Source organism: Ascaphus truei, chromosome 1 (assembly GCF_040206685.1).
Source record: "Ascaphus truei isolate aAscTru1 chromosome 1, aAscTru1.hap1, whole genome shotgun sequence".
Taxonomy (NCBI): Eukaryota; Metazoa; Chordata; class Amphibia; order Anura; family Ascaphidae; genus Ascaphus; species Ascaphus truei.
The window spans coordinates 173,047,299-173,065,352 of NC_134483.1; the positions used below are offsets into that span (position 1 = coordinate 173,047,299).

Consider the following 18,054-nt stretch of genomic DNA (forward strand, 5'->3'; position numbering starts at 1 on the left):
GATTAGAAAGGAGCAGTAGTACTGCAAATAAAATCCTGCTTTAAAAAGATTACCCTTCTCTGACTTTTTTCATACAAATTAGATGTTCTTTATTGAGTATGGTCCATATTTACTAAGTGGTGCTATGCCATAACACACCTTTCGGAGCTGGAATGCTTTTGTGGTATAGCAATGCTCAGTCAATATGGGCGTATGTCCACAAGGCGGGGGCTATCTGAGTAGTGTGGAAGACACCTAGGTTAGAATAATAAAACGGGATCCATCTGTAAGGAGCTTCAGTCATTAATCTGTACTTGTTTTAAACTCATTTCCTTAATGAAGTAACCCTTTCATAAGACTGTAAATGTTTTTGACCACCTTATGAAGTTTAATATTAACATTTTCCCTTTGGGCTGGTATATAGACAAAGTCTAAGGTGTAACGCACACCAGAAGCTAGCTACAATAATATATACGGTTATGAGATATAAAGTTTACAGACATCTCATAAAGGGTAATTCACATCCACAAGAATAGTCAGCTAAGCAACATGTTTTTGCCTATGCTACCATTGAGAAGTACAACTAGTATGCAATATTAAAAACCCAGATAATATGACGATATTGTGTATGTAGGGGTTTCAAATTGCATCTCCCGTAGAGACCAACTCAACCAAATGAGCTAAATTGTACCAATTTATTTACACATAAGAGTACTGCAACAACGGGAGGGAGAAGCAAAGTATGCATGCTTTGTAGTTTCCTGCTTTATTTGATAATGAGTCTGTTATTATTACTGCAGGATCTGCAATTTGACAACAGCAAACTTTATGAAACATATAAATACAGAACTGTATGAAATAATTGTTACACAAAGCCATGAATAATAAATCAATGTAACAATATAGCAACTGAAACTATTATTATTGCTTAAAATGTATGGGTAGGGATCACATTTTGACTCCAACATACATTTATCTGGAAGGCTAATAATGCCTGTACTGATCTCATGGGGAAGGTGGTGATTCCACTCCAGATTTTCTATTGTCCTTGCTGCAGCCAAGATTACAAATTGCACCTGATCCATCAACTACTAATACCATAAAGTTGCTCTCTTTCCCTGCTTACCTTTAACCAGCAATCCCCCTACAAGCCTGTTTGAGTTTAACTTGTATAACACTAATATTTTTTTTTTTAGTGTTCAAAATCATTGCTTTTTCAATCACTAGCATCTGAGGACACACTCTGGGGACACCTCCATTTTGACCTCTTGGACACTCAACATGTCTATCGTTTCACATCTCCTGAAGAAAATATTGGAAATGTAAAAATAAAAACATGCCCTGAAAGGACAAGATGAGATTTTTTTTTTTAAATTAAATATAAAAAGAATCTGCCCCCAAACTGGTAATCAGCGCAGACTGCTGCTTTAAACAAGCATCCTTCTCTGGCATTCTCCTCGCCCTTGTGTTGGGCTCATACAGATGCCCTACATATTCTATGGTCGGCAAAAGAAAGACCAGAGCTACTCTGACTTTAAATGGTTTATATCACCTATGTTCACACATGCCAAATAATATTTCTACCACTATTCTGCATCAGTGGAGAACAGTGTGAAATACCGACAACAGACCTTGAAGGAATGCACTTTGAGTGTTATTGTATGTCATTTTTTTATTACTTTATGTTTAATTACTGTAGATATTTCTGGTTTTGATTAAATGTATTAATGGATACCGTTAAGATTTAAGTCTAATTGGGTATTAACTAAAGTCTACTGGGGCAATGAAAAACTCCAGTTTCTTTTTAACGGAATTCGTTTTCATTTATAATTAGGACACTGTAATTTGCATGGGGGTTTCCCTGGGGGATTTTAATAAATAGACCCCAAGTTAGTCATTTATGCATTGGAACCCTGATAAATCCTCACTGAGTGTCAGAACTTATGACATTTCCCTTAAAAAGCACTGCAGTGTACTCACTGCTACACTTATCATTTTCCAGGTACCATTCCCTGCCCCGTGTATCTTAAAATAAAGTGACTAGGAAGCAAAGTGATATTACATATTATCACCATATCACTTGAGATGGGGGAAACTGTCCAAATCCCTTTTGCGGAATTTCCCGAGCTTTCCATTCCAAATCCGTTCTGCGGTGTAAAATCCGTCGGCGGATTATTCCAGTTTCAATCCGCGCAGATTAATTTTCAAAAAAAAGACATCGGATACAATCCTCCGGGAGATTTTACCAATTCTCTCCGCGGATTTCTGCAATTAGCCAGTGGATTTTAAGAATCCAATCTGCGGAATCCGCACAGATTGCTGAATCCGCGGATTGGATTTCTAAAATCCACCAGCGGATTGCGGGAATCCGCCGTGTGAATTGTCAGCTGTAAAACAAAAATCAGAAAAAGACGAATCGTCCTTTTTTGAGATTGATTTGCGGAAATACACGGACCAATGGAACCGCCCGAACCGCGGCCGATCCAAATCCAGCCATTTTTTTTGCCCATCTCTACATATTACCAATTGTCCCATAAAAGGTGACACAAAAAAAAAAAGTAGATGGTATGTGCGTTTAAAGTATAATATTGTTTAGGTCTTAGATTGTTAAAAGACCAAATATTCCTCAGCACCTACATTACAATGTCTCTTTTATCTGCAGCACTGCAATGACCATGCTCATCACTGTCAGTCAGACATGAATATCGTGGGCGCTTGGAAGAGAGGCTACACGGGAAAAAACGTTGTGGTTACCATCCTGGATGACGGCATTGAAAGAAACCACCCTGACTTGATGCAGAATTATGTAAGTTTGTGAAACAATATACGCAAGGCGCATTGCAGAGGGACTTCTTGGCTATTTTTAGAGGATTGGAGGAGGATGATCAGAGAGTAAGAGATAAGGCAATAGTGTGAAAGGCATACATTTTCTCTGAGATGAAGGTTGTGGGTGTTTCTGCTTGAAATATAAAAAATTGTGCACATAATGATTTTTGAAGCTTTAGGTTGGATTTTATATCACTTATACAATAATCTTTTTTTTTTTTTTTTTAAGTGTTCGTCTTTTATCTTCTCTTTAGAAGAGGGAAATACATTTAAAAAAAAAAAGTGAAGTGCACACTGTTACATGAAATCCTGGGCATATTGACTAAATAAATAATAAATAAAAAAAATTGTGATTTTAAAACCAGCAACTTCAGTTAGTCTGCGAAATATGGACATCATCCTTTCTTACAAGGACATTTGCCATAAGCCACTCCTACATTTTGTGACTATCTTGTCTACTTCAAATATCTGCCAGCCTCAATTGTATTGTATGTCTTTATATGGCGCCATTAATGTACATAGCGCTTCACAGTAGTAATACATGTGGTAATCAAATAAATAACAGATAATATAAATAACAGATCATGGGAATAAGTGCTTTAGACATAAAAGTAACATTAAGGAAGAGGAGTCCCTGCCCCGAGGAGCTTACAGTCTAATTGGTAGGTAGGGAGAAACGTACAGAGACAGTAGGAGGGAGTTCTGGTAAGTGCGTCTGCAGAGGGCCAAGCTTTATGTATCATGTGTTCAGAATATCCACAGTGCTATTCATATGCTTCTTTAAGCAAGTGTGTCTTAAGGTGGGTCTTAAAGGTGGATAGAGAGGGTGCTAGTCGGGTACTGAGGGGAAGGGCATTCCAGAGGTGTGGGGCAGTCAGTGAAAAAGGTTTAAGGCGGAAGAGGGCTTTAGATACAAAGGGGGTAGAAAGAAGACATCCTTGAGAAGAACGCAAGAGTCTGAATGGTGCATAACGAGAAATTAAGGCTGAGATGTAAGGAGGGGCAGAAGAGTGTAAAGCTTTAAAAGTGAGGAGAAGAATGGAGTGTGAGATGCGGGATTTGATCGGAAGCCAGGAGAGGGATTTCATGAGGGGAGATGCTGAGACAGATCTAGGAAAGAGTAGAGTGATTCTGGCAGCAGCATTTAGGATAGATTGTAGGGGAGATAGGTGAGAGGCAGGAAGGCCGGACAGCAGGAGGTTACAGTAATCAAGACGGGAGAGAATGAGGGCCTGAGTCAGCGTTTTAGCAGTCGAGCAACAGAGGAAAGGGCGTATCTTTGTTATATTGCGGAGGAAAAAGCAACAAGTTTTAGAAATGTTTTGAATGTGAGGGGCGAATGTGAGAGAGGAGTTGAGTGTGACCCCTAGGCAGAGTGCTTGGGCTACTGGGTAAATGATCGTAGTTCCAACAGTAATGTGGAAGGAGGTAGTAGGGCCAGGTTTGGGAGGAAGTATGAGGAGCTCTGTTTTAGCCATGTTGAGTTTAAGGCAGCGGAGGGCCATCCAGGATGATATAGCAGAGAGACATTCAGAAACTTTGGTTTGTGAAGCGCTACAATTACCCTTATTCCAAAAAGTGCAATAGTGTTGACATCAGTAGGGCTTTTTGATCAATAGTGAGGATATTGCACTTTGTAGAAGATCCCATGTCTCATAATTACAGACACGTACTCAATACAGAACTCCCCTCACTCAAACAAGGCAAGTATGGCTGTTATCTATTCTAAGGTAATAGTTCTCACCCTTCTATTCATAAGGAATATTGCTTATATGCTCAATCTGCTAAAATACATCAGTTTATGAATAGCCAATATAATTTGTAGTATTTTTATACTGGTTTTGCACTCATTTTGTGGTCTGGAGACTTTGTGAAATTACTCCTGTGGTCAAAAAACTAGCACTAGCATAAGAAGAGAAACTCTGCTTTAATGGGATTCCTTTTCTTTGATACATACATAGATATAGATATAGATATATATATATATACATATATATAGATATATAATTTGCAGAGGATAGCATTTTTTTGTCCCACTTGCCCCTCTCCAGTAACTAAATGCTTTGGTACAGTATGTTTACCTTCTTTACTGAACCTACTTTTAGTAGATAACCATGTTTAAACTGGGGTATATATATATATATATATATATACACAGTGTTCGACAAATCCAGTCAACTACAGGCCCGTGGCGACTGGATTTGACCCCGTGGCGACCTCCTCATGGCCGCCCAAGCAGGGCGGGATTGGGGGCGGGACTAGGTGGCGAGTAGATTTTTGGGTGATTTGTCAACAACTGTGTATATATATATATATATATATATATATATATATATATATATATTTAGTCTGTGTGCTGTTTTTACATTGATTTACCCAGTTTTGCAACTGGGAAACAGTAGTACATACAGTACTGTAGACTCCCTCCATCTTCAGCTGGGGAGCAAATCTGCATCATAAAAGGAACTCGCTTTATTTCTACTGGATTGCTGTTTTAACATGATTATTATAACTACATTTACACAAATCACTTTGCATAACCAATTACAATGTCAACAAACCACATACTGCTTCCATCAAAAAGGTGCCAGTCCCACATAACATAACGTTTCAATGGAGTTGGCCCCTTTAGAAAGATTTAATCAAGCTCCTTGTCTCCCCATCTTCAAGACCTGCTCGAAAAGTCACCTTTTAGTAGGCAGTAGCTCCGCAATGTTGTAAAATGGTCACATGACTCACTGCATAATACACTCTTAACCTAACCGTCTAAAATGTAATGAGCACCTTTTTCTCTCTGTATGTGTCTCAATACACTGTTTAGGTTGTTAGATCTCAGGGCAGGAACTCCTTCCCCCCCTGATGTTCACTTTTATGTACTTTATTATGCAATTATCTCTAATTATATTATCTCCCATTATTCAGTATTTTATTGCATCTACTGCATGTAAAGAGCTTCATACACATAAATAAAAATACAATTCAATAATCCTTAAAGTACATTTTTACTTACTTGCTTCATGTGGAAAAATGAACGTGTAACTCTAAACTTATTTGGTAATTATTATCCTTTCCTTTGATTTATTTGGCTAATCACTGTAGTATAATTCGTTTAAACAAAACAACATAAGAAATAAAGTCTGGTTCAGCAACTAACCTGTATATGCCCCAGTTTAAACATGGTTATCTAAAAGTAGGCTAGGTAAAGAAGGTAAACATACTGTACCAAAGCATTTAGTTACTAGAGAGGGGCGAGTGGGACAAAAAAATGCAATCCTCCGCAAATGCATGGTGTTCGGAATGGTCCCAACCCCAGGTGGGATTTATATTATTCATTTATTAATACAGATTAAACAAATAGAGGGAAATATATTTAAATAAATATATATTAAAACATTTATGTTGCTAAACACCAGTGGAATTCTATGTAACAAATTAATATTTAATTAAACTTTATGTGTGTGTGTGTATATATATACTGTATATATACTGTATATATATTTATATATATATTTCACTTTTTTCTACATGTATGTTCAAACAATCAAATTCACAGATTCCACCATGATCTACAACCAATTAACTTTAGGCAAAACCCCACCTAAAATCAAAACCCAAACACAGGGCCAAGTGAGCCTCGTTCAAATATAAAAATATTTTGACAATACCTATGTGTCTAATCAGTCACCTATATTTAACCCATTAAACATGCCACTGCTATTAGTTCAATTCTGTCCTTGGAGGGACTGCCCCTTTAAGCAAATCCATGCAAAATGTCAATGGTATTTCTTGGGGCATGTATTAGTAAATAATACATACAAGTCCCTTCTCTGCCAGAGGGACCTGAATTGATTTGCAATGCATTGCAGCTCCAGCACAGTGATTTCATTCTTTGTTTATTGGTTATATAAAAGAAGCCAAGATGTTCCACTCGACAAATGTAATAGGCGGTGAAACAGTCACATACAAATAACATGACATCATAAACAAAAATGCTAACAAATTAACCCCAAAGAAATCCCTACACAGTTGAGTTTATAATTAATGGATTCTAGGAACCCTTCCTAAGGTCAACATGTGGTTCAGAGAAAGATATGCAGCTTTTGGCTACAGTAAATTTGTCAGATTTTAATGAGTGTGTTTTCATAAACCCTAAACTAAAAAGTTGCCATGTAATAGAGAATGCTGCTTTAATGTGTAAGGGGAAATTATTTCATTCTACGACTTATCCAATTGAGAATTGCACGGGGGGTGGGGAGGGGGGAGAGGCGGTGGGAATTGTGAGCAATTATGAAAAGGTTTTGACTTAAGTTGCAAATGAGCTGTCAACTCTTTTGGTCCAAAAATATTGTGTAGATATGAATGTAGGATAAAGGCAAAGTATGTAATGTGCATAGTTAGGTTGCATTTATAATATTTATATCAAATAACTTATCACTGCAATTGATTTCTTTAGAAAGATTCTGTCAAATGTTACGTGCTTCAATGCTCTGAAAGAGACCTGTGTGAGATTTCAGAAGCTCTGTACACACTTTTAAACCTATGATGAAATGTATAGTTGGCCCATTAAAATGTATTATAACCATCAGCATACAACACAAAGGTATTTGTACATATGTTTACCAGATGACATACCGTCCTAATATGAGACCTTCATCACAAATAAAGGGATAATTGTATTACAACCTGCAAAGATTTTTTATTTTTTTTCAATCTATGTCAACATTTATACAAGAACGTCAGCTAACCTAATTAGTTGCTCAGTGGAACCTTTTTATATTTGTATGAGCCACATGAGCTGATGGCTAATTCATTAAACTTTGACTCATTCTTCCTTTCTCTTTTTTTTGGGGTGTAGGATGCTCAGGCCAGCACTGACATAAATGGCAATGACTTTGACCCCATGCCTCGATATGACGCGAGCAATGAAAACAAGTAAGGCATGACAATGATATGTGAAAAAAGATTATACTTTTTCTGAGTATATTTCAAATGAATAAACCCCATGCAGATATAGGAAAGACCTTGAGTATAATTACACCTGAAAGATGACGTTTGGGTATAAACAAATTAGACAATGGTAAATATTTGATTGGTTGTGTTTTTTTCTGCAGCTTCTTAAACCCCATTAATTTCAGCTCCGAGGACCCCTTGCTTCTGGAGATAGGGGGTGGCGGTAGCCTCCAAGGCTAACTAGCTGGGGTTCACATAACAGCCGCTTTTCAAAGCTCTCTCATCCTGCCGGACAATAGGAAGCCATGACATCATCCGATGCGGCTTCCTATTGGTCCATGTGACGTTGAAGCTTTAAACTTGCAAGAGATACAGGCACGCCCTACGTATTAATGGGATTTAGCTCTGGAGACCTCCTGGTTCAATGCGATGTAAAAAAAATAAACGCCCGCTTGGTTTGCTCTTTTAATTTGCCCTTTTCAGGCAATGAAATTGAATGAAAGTATGTAAACAATAAATAGCTACATGAATATATGCAAACAAAAACTCAACTGCTGGTCTGTACCTAAATATCTTTTTTGAAAGATAAAATCATTGCCTTTGTAGATATACTTTAGCCAATTGGCCAACCAAAGACATTTAGAAATGTTTGAGGCAGTTTATAATGCATTGAATCTATAGAACTAGAGATAATATGTGTTATTGTCACTGACTTTATGGTAAGAAGGCTAAACATGCAAAATCAGGTGGGCTAAAAGGTTCTTCTCTGTCATCATGTGCCATGATTCATGCTCTTTAAGTTTGGAATAGGAGAGTATCAATTTACGTGGCTCTCATTTGCCTCCTTGAAGTTTCACAATGGTATAACTTTTATGTGATTGTATTTAGAAAGTACAGTGAGCACTGTCACTGGACACCAGGACTAATACCAGGGATCAATATAGCCAGACAGAACAAGAGAGTTTATCAAATTAATTTATTGGAAAAGTATATCCACAACTATACAAAACACACAAAAATCACACATACCCAACTGGGGGATACCCCTGCATATCTAGTTGCAGGGACCCCTTGCAGAGATTTCCCCTGCTCTCTCTTCAAGCCCAGTGTCTACAGGACTGGTTTTAAGGTCTGAGACTAGCACTGGAGTGAACACTGCAGTTTCTCACTGTCACAGACCCACCTCTGTAACTCTCTACAGGCTCTGTCTTCCAGGGGTCTCCCTCCCCACCTTTTTATACACTTAAAACATAATATTGCAACACTCAGGACCAGGTGCTGCATAAATGCCCTGGCCCTGATTGGTGGGTAGGACTGCAACATAACATTTGCAACATAACAAGGCTGCAGGGAGAGGTCACAGACCAAGTTGCAACAATTCTCCAGCAAACATATTAACCCCTGATTCCTGAAGTGCTGGAACCAAGCAAAGACATACCATACGTTTATACAAAACATATAATACAATACCAATGTATTACTGACAAGAAGGGGAAATGGCAGACTTAACCTTTATTAACAGCAGCCATAATTACCCCTACCGTCACACTCACTTTAATCCATGTACATAGCATTTGTGAAAGAGCCCAAAAGCATTTCGATATGGTGTGCACGTGTGCAAATAATCAATTACGTACAGTTTTTAATCGTGACAGTAGTCGGCATTAACCCACACTTTGTCACTTTTAATTGCACATATGCTTGTGCTTCTAAGGACAGAATAATTCCCAGCATCTTTGAAGTGTCGACTACAACGCATATGTCTCTCATGCATGTATACTTACTGTGTTATTATAAAATAACTAAACCATATGTCCAGGTTTAATCACAAGCCTCCAAAGCATTTCCTGTAAATAAGGAGTACATTTGGGAAAGTTTGTGCTTCTTTTTTATAGCAAACAAATTAGAACATTTTGCAAAATTCACCCATCGTAAAGAATGTCAAACGTAAATCCAGAAATCTCGAGGTGGTAATTTAGCAGACTTGATAGTACGCTGAGATTCAATCGATATGCTTTACAGTTCAATTCTTTACACAGCGAACAGGCTAAATAAGTTTTGTTTCTTGGAATACCCTTGATTTCATACTTCAGAAGGGGAATTGAACTCCACAGGTGAACTGCTGCAGCAGACACAACGTGATTGACTTAATAGGAAAACTGGTCTTTTACACATCACTGATTCCTCGAACTTCAGGATATCTTTTCAAAATGGGTACAAAAATCAATTTAAGGTCACAGGAATGTCGCTAACATATGTGCAAATGTCCGAAATCTTCATTATATTCAGATCTGAAGCTCTTCAACATGTTTGAGCATCAAAAGCGGTGATTTGAAAGTAAACCGCTATTATACTAATGCTATCAATCCATGAACAAAAAAGCATGTGTCATTTATCACTAGTCATGGCACTGTTCTGCATAGCTGGAAATGTTTCTTTGGCAGAGTCAACCTGCTAATTTAAAGTTTCATTGCATACTGAGTGCTGTGTTTGCGTGATGATGTGGGACATTAGTGAGCTGTTCCCAGAACATCTGGGCAATAAAGCAGGTTGAAATTAAATGCATGGCTAATGTGACACTTGTCTCCATTCCAAAACCCCAGTTAAACATCTTCTCAATAAATCACTGAAGTTAGCCGTAAGGTGAGAAAGACCGACCAGCATACACTTTAGTAGCAGGTTAAATAAGGTTACCTAACGTACAGCTTTTAAAAAATGTATTCTTAATTACAGTATAGGAAACGGAGCTGTAGCATTAGCCCTGCAGATGTAAGCAGGTGTCTCGGTTGACTGACTCAGACACAGATCTGATTGCTAGTTTTTCCTGTTCATTTCAACGGAAGCGGTTCTTCTGCAGAGATGTATGTGTCCTAATAGAAGCCACAGAGAGCCATGTACTAACTATTACATGAATCTTTCCACAATCATTCTGTTTTGAAATATCTCTGCTTCAAAATATACTTTAAAAAAATGTATGGTTACAAAACTAGGTAAATCACTTTGGGCCATATGCTATAATACTGGGTGTGACGATGATTCCTTTAACTACTACGGTATTTCGCTATCCTGCCAAAAGGTTACTCTGGTTTCCTACAACTTGGCAACAAAAACACAGATCTTGTCAATGGTACAGGCATATACTGGAATTTTACTCTGCTCAATTGAAGACAGCAGTCAGCTGTGGATGAAGTAATTCCTGCTATGTAAAGCATCTAGCCTCAGTATATCTGCTATGTGTAATGCTGACCATAGCTAGTAATCCCTTATAGGCATTACCAGTAAACATTGTTTTCCGGAACTTCTGGATCTCATTATTCCTAATATTTCAGGACCACATATGGAAGACAGAGTTTTATGGAATTGACCCCAGCTGAGATTGCTAATGTTCTTTCTGTGGTTTCTTTTTTTCCTTTTTTTTTCTTCTTCTTCTTCTTCTTCTTCTTCTTCTTCTTCCAAACACAGAACATTCCATCATGGAGTTTATAAAAGCTGGAAATACTTATACTTAGATAATGTGGTAAAATGGGTAGATGGTGTTTTGTTTGTTTTGGGGGGGGGGGGGGAGTGTGTTTGAATACACATTGCTAATATAAGAGTGAAGGAACCTTAGCTGACATTACAATTAGCATGTAATTTAGTAATTTTTGGCACGTTGCTTGTGCACGTGCTATTCAATGAAGTCTGAAGAGCTGTGATAACTGGGTTGCAGACCTCCACTTTATTTTTTCAATACATTTTGTTCACCCAGCTCATAGTGGCAAAAAGGTCTCTAAAGTTACTTTTATCATGGCTGTGTTATAGGTCAGGGTGCGCAAACTGGGGGGCACAAGATTTTCCAGGGGGGGGGGGGGGGCGCGGCAGTTGCAGAGGCCCCGCGCTCTTCCCCATGGCATTGAAATGAAATGCCGGGGGATAGCGTGAGGCGTCTGCAACTTTCCTTACCTTGTCTTCGGCGACATGTCGCCATGGCAACGCAACATCATTTGACGCTGAAAGCAAGGCAAGGAGTGGCGCGAGCAGGGGGTAGATCAGGCAGGGGGGCGCAGACAAAGGTTTGCGCACCCCTGGTTTAGGTAACCAAGTAGACCCTAAGACCTGCATAAATAAGGTGGAAAAAGTAAGTAACGCACGCACACATTATATAAAATATTCATCCCATTATAGCCTCATTGACATAAAAATACAAAAATAACGTGTATATAGCGCTAATGCTAATAAACAAATAAGTGAAATATAACACTAAAGTGATTACTAAAAACACCTATACAAAGGTAGGCTGCCTGGAAATGAAGACTGATACAGATCTACAACAATGTGAAAAACGGGTAAACAGCCAGTTAACCCACCAGGCGCTCAGAAAATGTAGCTGCAGCTGTGGAATGGTGTTTTAACAATGAATCTGATTGAAGGGTGCCACTATCCCCCAGTGTGTGTTGGAATATGTGTAATTCTCTACAACTGGCTAGCTGTAAGCACAATGAAGTTGGAGAAAGACTTGAAGGGAAATAACTTACAGTTGCACTGGGGGACGTGATGAAGTGGCCCGTCTGTCTTCCTGCATGAACAATGCTGTGTGTCCCTCTGTCTGCGATGTCTCTTGCTGGAATGATGGGAAGATCTTCTCACGTTGCCAGCACTCTCTTCCGCCGCCAACCCTGCACCCGCTCGTTCGCGGTGGGTGGTCACCTGACCGGCGGCAGTGCCGGTACTTCCGGATGCAGCGGGGAGACCCAGATACACCATACACAGCCCGGCGTGCAGGCAGCAGGCACCAGAACACTAGAAATCCTCCCTAGAGAGGTCAGTACGCCGCACAGCCGTGGAACAAAACTTCAGAGAAGGCTGATCAGTGAAACATGAAGCTTTAATAGAACAAAGTGCAAACGGATCCTCTTGACGCGTTTCGGCCCGTCAGGCCTTTGTCAAAAGAGTGATCCGTTTGTAAAAACATGAGGCATATATAGCAGATGCAAGTTACAACACCTGTGGTCAAGCCCCAAACAAATGGGTAACAGGTGTACATCCTGACATTGCTAATAATGGCATGTAGAGTTAAAAACCTAACTGGGGTTAAAAATGACCAATCTATATGCGTGGCAAGAAAAAAACATATACAATACAATGCATGTTTAACCAAAATCACTGGTATATTGGTCATGAGAACTAAAACCATGTACATTAAAAGAAAAAAAACAAAAAGCACAAATGTAAATAAAGTTTTTGATGAAATACAACCATTATATTATGAGATCACCCGGACTCCTGATTATTTAATCTTTGCAAGAGAAAATTAAGAGAGCTGTCGTTCACGAATAACTTGTTGGTATTACTGTTTAAATAATAATTGTCTTGACAATTGAACAATAAAATACAATGAAATATATTAACAAAGGAATAATTATGAAACCAAATGAAAAGGGGGGGGGGGGAAAGGGGTAGTGAGGGGGTGGGTGGGGGTGAGGTGAGGAAGGGGTAAGAAGGGAGGGGAAGGGTATGGGGGGGGGGTGGGTGGGGGTGGGGGGTGAGTGGGGAGAGGGGAGGAGAAAGCTGGGGGGGGGGGGAGGGGGGGAGGGGAAGGGGGGAAGGGAAAGAGAAGGAAACATATGATAAATATGTACATATACTTTATGCATAAATTAATCTCCAAGAAAATGTTTCAGTTCCCATTCAACATTTAGGCCGTGAGGCTGCAAAGTATTCAAGGAAAATATCCATGACATCTCCTTTTTATTAAGTCGGTTCAATCTATCGCCTCCCCTAATGTAAGAGGGGACGTGTTCGACTTATTACCCTGTAATTACTAATATATAGCATTACTTGCTTCACTATTTGGCGTTGTGCGCTGTTTCTTTTGTTTCCATTTGTTGGTGTGTGTCTGCTGTGTGTGTGTTTTGTGGGTGTAGAGGGGGAGGGGCTGCAGTGTGTGTGTGTCTTCAGTGTGTGTTTTGTGGGTGGAGGAGGGTGCAGAGTATTTTGTTTGTGTGTGTCTGCAGTATGTAGGTTTATAGGGGGGGTGTAGAGTGGGGGCTGCTGGTGTGTGTTTTGTGGATGTGGATGGGGGATGGCAGTTTGTTTTGTTGGTGTATGTGTCTGCAATGTGTTTTGTGGGTGTAGAGGGGAGCTGTAGTGTGTGTGTGTGTCTGCAGTGTGTGTTTTGTGGGTGCAGAGGGGGGCTGCAGTGTGTTTTTTCAGTGTGTGTTTTGTGGGTGGAGAAGGGGAGGGGGAGGTGCAGTGTTTTGTGTGTGTGTGTGTGTCTGCAGTATGTGGGTTTACAGGGGGCTAAAGTGTGTGTAGGGGGGGGGCTGCTGGTGTGTGTTTTGTGGATGTAGATGGGGGGTGACCGTTTGTTTTGTTGGTGTGTGTGTGTCTGCAGTGTGTTTTGTGGGTGTAGAGGGTTGCTGTAGTGTGTGTATGTGTGAGTGTAGTGGATGTAGAGGGTGAGGAGGGCTGCAGAGTGTGTTTTGGTGTGTGTCTGCAGTTTTGTGGGTTTACAGTGGGCTGCCGTGTGTATTTGTGTGTTTTGTTGAGTGTAGAGGAGGGGGCTGCAGAGTGTAGAGGGGACTGCAGGGTGTGTTTGTGTATATAGAAGGAGGGTTGCAGGGTGTGTTTGTGTGTATAGAGGACGGGGCAGCAGTGTGTGTGTGTATGTATAGAGGGGGCTGTGTGTATGTAAAATTTCCTCTTAATAAAGTGGCGCGAACTTGTAGTAAAAGCAAAAGAATGTAGACAATCATGCTGATAAAAATCAATATGACTACAAAAGGGTATCTTTTTTATGAAAAATTTTAAAAATATAAAATAAGCCTACATTTAGCCTATAATAGTAATTAGCCCCTTAGATCAGGGCATTATTGGCCAGTAATGGCCTGTTCTTCTGGGATTATTACTTAATCTCTTAGGAGCTATTAAGGCAGTACAAGGGGAGGGTGGTTAGTTTAGTGGTAGCGAACTACTGCTACTATCACCTTACTAGCGCTGATGTTTGTGAAGACAAGCATTGAGTATGCCTTTATGTCAATGAGGTCAATCAGTTTTACTTCTGGTCTCAGGGCTTCTCTGTTAAATCCAGGCCACGGCTGTAGTGAGGAGTAGATGCAGAATCTATTATTCTATCTATACATTCTGCATCTACTCCTCACTACAGCCGTGGCCTGGATTCACCAGAGAAGCCCTGAGACCAGAAGTAAAACTGATTGACCTCGCTGAAGCAGATCTGACTTTCAAGTTTCACACAGGAGATATCAGAATCCCCCCTAACCCAGAAGACAGAGCGACGAGATCAGCGGGTCTGAGCTCGGAGCGGGGGTGAGCTTGGTGGCAGAGCCCTGACACTGGGAATACACCACGGTGTCTCTTCTTATAGCCTGACATGGAGGGAGCCACTTGGTGTTCACCTTGTTGTGTGTACCTTGCTGATTTGTCATCTGCCCTGTCTTGTGAGACATCACTCAAGATCCCTCTGGACCTAAATTGAACATTCAGGACTTGACTATTTAGTCAGAGTTTATTTTATATATATATATATATATATATATATATATATATATTATTTTTTTTCCACGGATTATATATTTTTCAGGCGCCGGTTTATTTTTGTTGTTGTTTAACTTGTTGTAGATCTGTTACTAGAAATCCTCCCTAGAGAGGTCAGTACGCCGCACAGCCGTGGAACAAAACTTCAGAGAAGGCTGATCAGTGAAACATGAAGCTTTAATAGAACAAAGTGCAAACGGATCCTCTTGACGCGTTTCGGCCCGTCAGGCCTTTGTCAAAAGAGTGATCCGTTTGTAAAAACATGAGGCATATATAGCAGATGCAAGTTACAACACCTGTGGTCAAGCCCCAAACAAATGGGTAACAGGTGTACATCCTGACATTGCTAATAATGGCATGTAGAGTTAAAAACCTAACTGGGGTTAAAAATGACCAATCTATATGCGTGGCAAGAAAAAAACATATACAATACAATGCATGTTTAACCAAAATCACTGGTATATTGGTCATGAGAACTAAAACCATGTACATTAAAAGAAAAAAAAACAAAAAGCACAAATGTAAATAAAGTTTTTGATGAAATACAACCATTATATTATGAAATCACCCGGACTCCTGATTATTTAATCTTTGCAAGAGAAAATTAAGAGAGCTGTCGTTCACGAATAACTTGTTGGTATTACTGTTTAAATAATAATTGTCTTGACAATGGAACAATAAAATACAATGAAATATATTAACAAAGGAATAATTATGAAACCAAATGAAAAGGGGGGGGGGGGAAAGGGGTAGTGAGGGGGTGGGTGGGGGTGAGGTGAGGAAGGGGTAAGAAGGGAGGGGAAGGGTATGGGGGGGGGGTGGGTGGGGGTGGGGGGTGAGTGGGGAGAGGGGAGGAGAAAGCTGGGGGGGGGGAGGGGGGGAGGGGGGGAGGGGAAGGGGGGAAGGGAAAGAGAAGGAAACATATGATAAATATGTACATATACTTTATGCATAAATTAATCTCCAAGAAAATGTTTCAGTTCCCATTCAACATTTAGGCCGTGAGGCTGCAAAGTATTCAAGGAAAATATCCATGACATCTCCTTTTTATTAAGTCGGTTCAATCTATCGCCTCCCCTAATGTAAGAGGGGACGTGTTCGACCGCACAGAATGAGAAATTTTTAAGTCCACTTCTTCAGGGAATCCTGAAGGTTAAGTGGCCTGTTAAGTGGAGAATTGTTGCAACTTGGTCTGTGACCTCTCCCTGTAGCCTTGTTATGTTGCAAATGTTATGTTGCAGTCCTACCCACCAATCAGGGCCAGGGCATTTATGCAGCACCTGGTCCTGAGTGTTGCAATATTATGTTTTAATTCCCTGAAGAAGTAGTTTATTCTACGAAACATGTTGGATGATTTTTATCTAGTGCCTTAATATTGCCATTGCCTCCATTGGCTTCACCCTGCTAGTATTACTCCCGGTGGTAATTTTGGGCATATGAGAGACTTTGAGAGACTTTGACTGCCTCCCTGCCGGTTCCCTCGCTGCTGCGGAGACTGTGACGTCATCACGCAGTATCCCGTGACGGAGCGACAACGTGGCACGCCGAGTGTACCCTTGCCGAGCTGAGGTCTCACCCCCGTACAGTGGATCTGCTCGCTGAGCTACACGAGCTGCACCAGACGGCTTGGAAGCGCGAGCGGTCCCACCAAGCACCAATACCTGCAACGGAGCGTGGTTGCTGTAAAGGGAAATCCCCTTGGGAGCGATGTACTGCTGGATGAGGGGTTTCGGACATTAATCCTGCTCCTGAACCAACGTAGCGCCCCCGCTGAGAGAAGCAAGCTGCAGACTCTTCTGACAACAGTTGCTGAGTGGTAACTTGTGTGAAACACACTAAATGCACCTATTCCACTGTTTTGATGTACGCAGATTTATTACCCTGTAATTACTAATATATACACTACCGACACACTTTATCCTAGCAGGGCTAGTTCCGCAAGCCGGGGGATGCCCCGGCTTGCTAGCCCCACTCCCTCGGCGTGCCGCGCGTCACCGATGCGCGGTCACGCGTCATCGGGTGTCAGCGCCCCCTGCACGCACGTCCAGGGCTCCCCGAGGGAGCCCTGGTGTCCCGCGATCGCGGGACGGCGGCAGGGGGTTCCGGGGGACCCGGCGGACCCGGCAGCGGTAGGGAGAGCGCCCCAATCGGAGGGCGCTCTTCCGCTGCTTTGGCACGTGCCCGGCACCCTCCAACAAGAAAAAAACAAAAAAAGTATAAAAGCGCCGAATGGGTTGGTATTTGAATATGGGCACTGGAGCAAAATAAAAAAGAAAAATATCACACAAACAAAAACAAAACCAAAAAAGGCATGTGACATGAACCAGTCCGGTGCAAGTGAGTGTTTGCTGATGTTGTATTAAAATTTAAAATTGAAGTAATCACAACCCGATGGTGAGTGCAGCTTCTGATAATAGGGAACCCCCAGTCCCTAGTGTGGACGTAACAACAAGAAAGAAAAAAGTGAGAAGCGCAGACAGTGGGGGTTGTGATTAAACTAGAATTTTTTATTAAATAAACTAGTCCTAGGAAAACCCCTCTAGGACAACAATGTGAAATCAATACATAAATAGTAATTTAAAAGTAGTGCTGATGGAATGGATAAGCGGTACCAGTTTGTCAGTCTCCAGGGGATTGAAAACGGGAATTACCCGATAGACAGTCTTGGTCCTTAGGATAGTGCACTGCCCGGGCAGGTAATGGTGAAGAGGGGTACCCCAGGGTTGAGACAGTGTTGGAATAGCTCACCCTTTAAATACTGCAGAT

The 18,054-nt window shown here is 40.7% G+C and overlaps 1 protein-coding gene across 2 annotated transcripts in view; it reads left to right on the top strand.

Moving 5' to 3' along the window:
* Window positions 1–18,054, top strand: part of PCSK5 (proprotein convertase subtilisin/kexin type 5) — a 470,036-nt gene that overhangs the window by 144,992 nt on the left and 306,990 nt on the right. For both annotated transcript variants that reach the window (XM_075598528.1, XM_075598537.1), the window contains exons 4-5: window positions 2,642–2,785; window positions 7,661–7,737. In XM_075598528.1, the coding sequence (XP_075454643.1) occupies window positions 2,642–2,785; window positions 7,661–7,737 (221 nt within the window). The remainder of the gene's footprint in view (window positions 1–2,641; window positions 2,786–7,660; window positions 7,738–18,054) is intronic.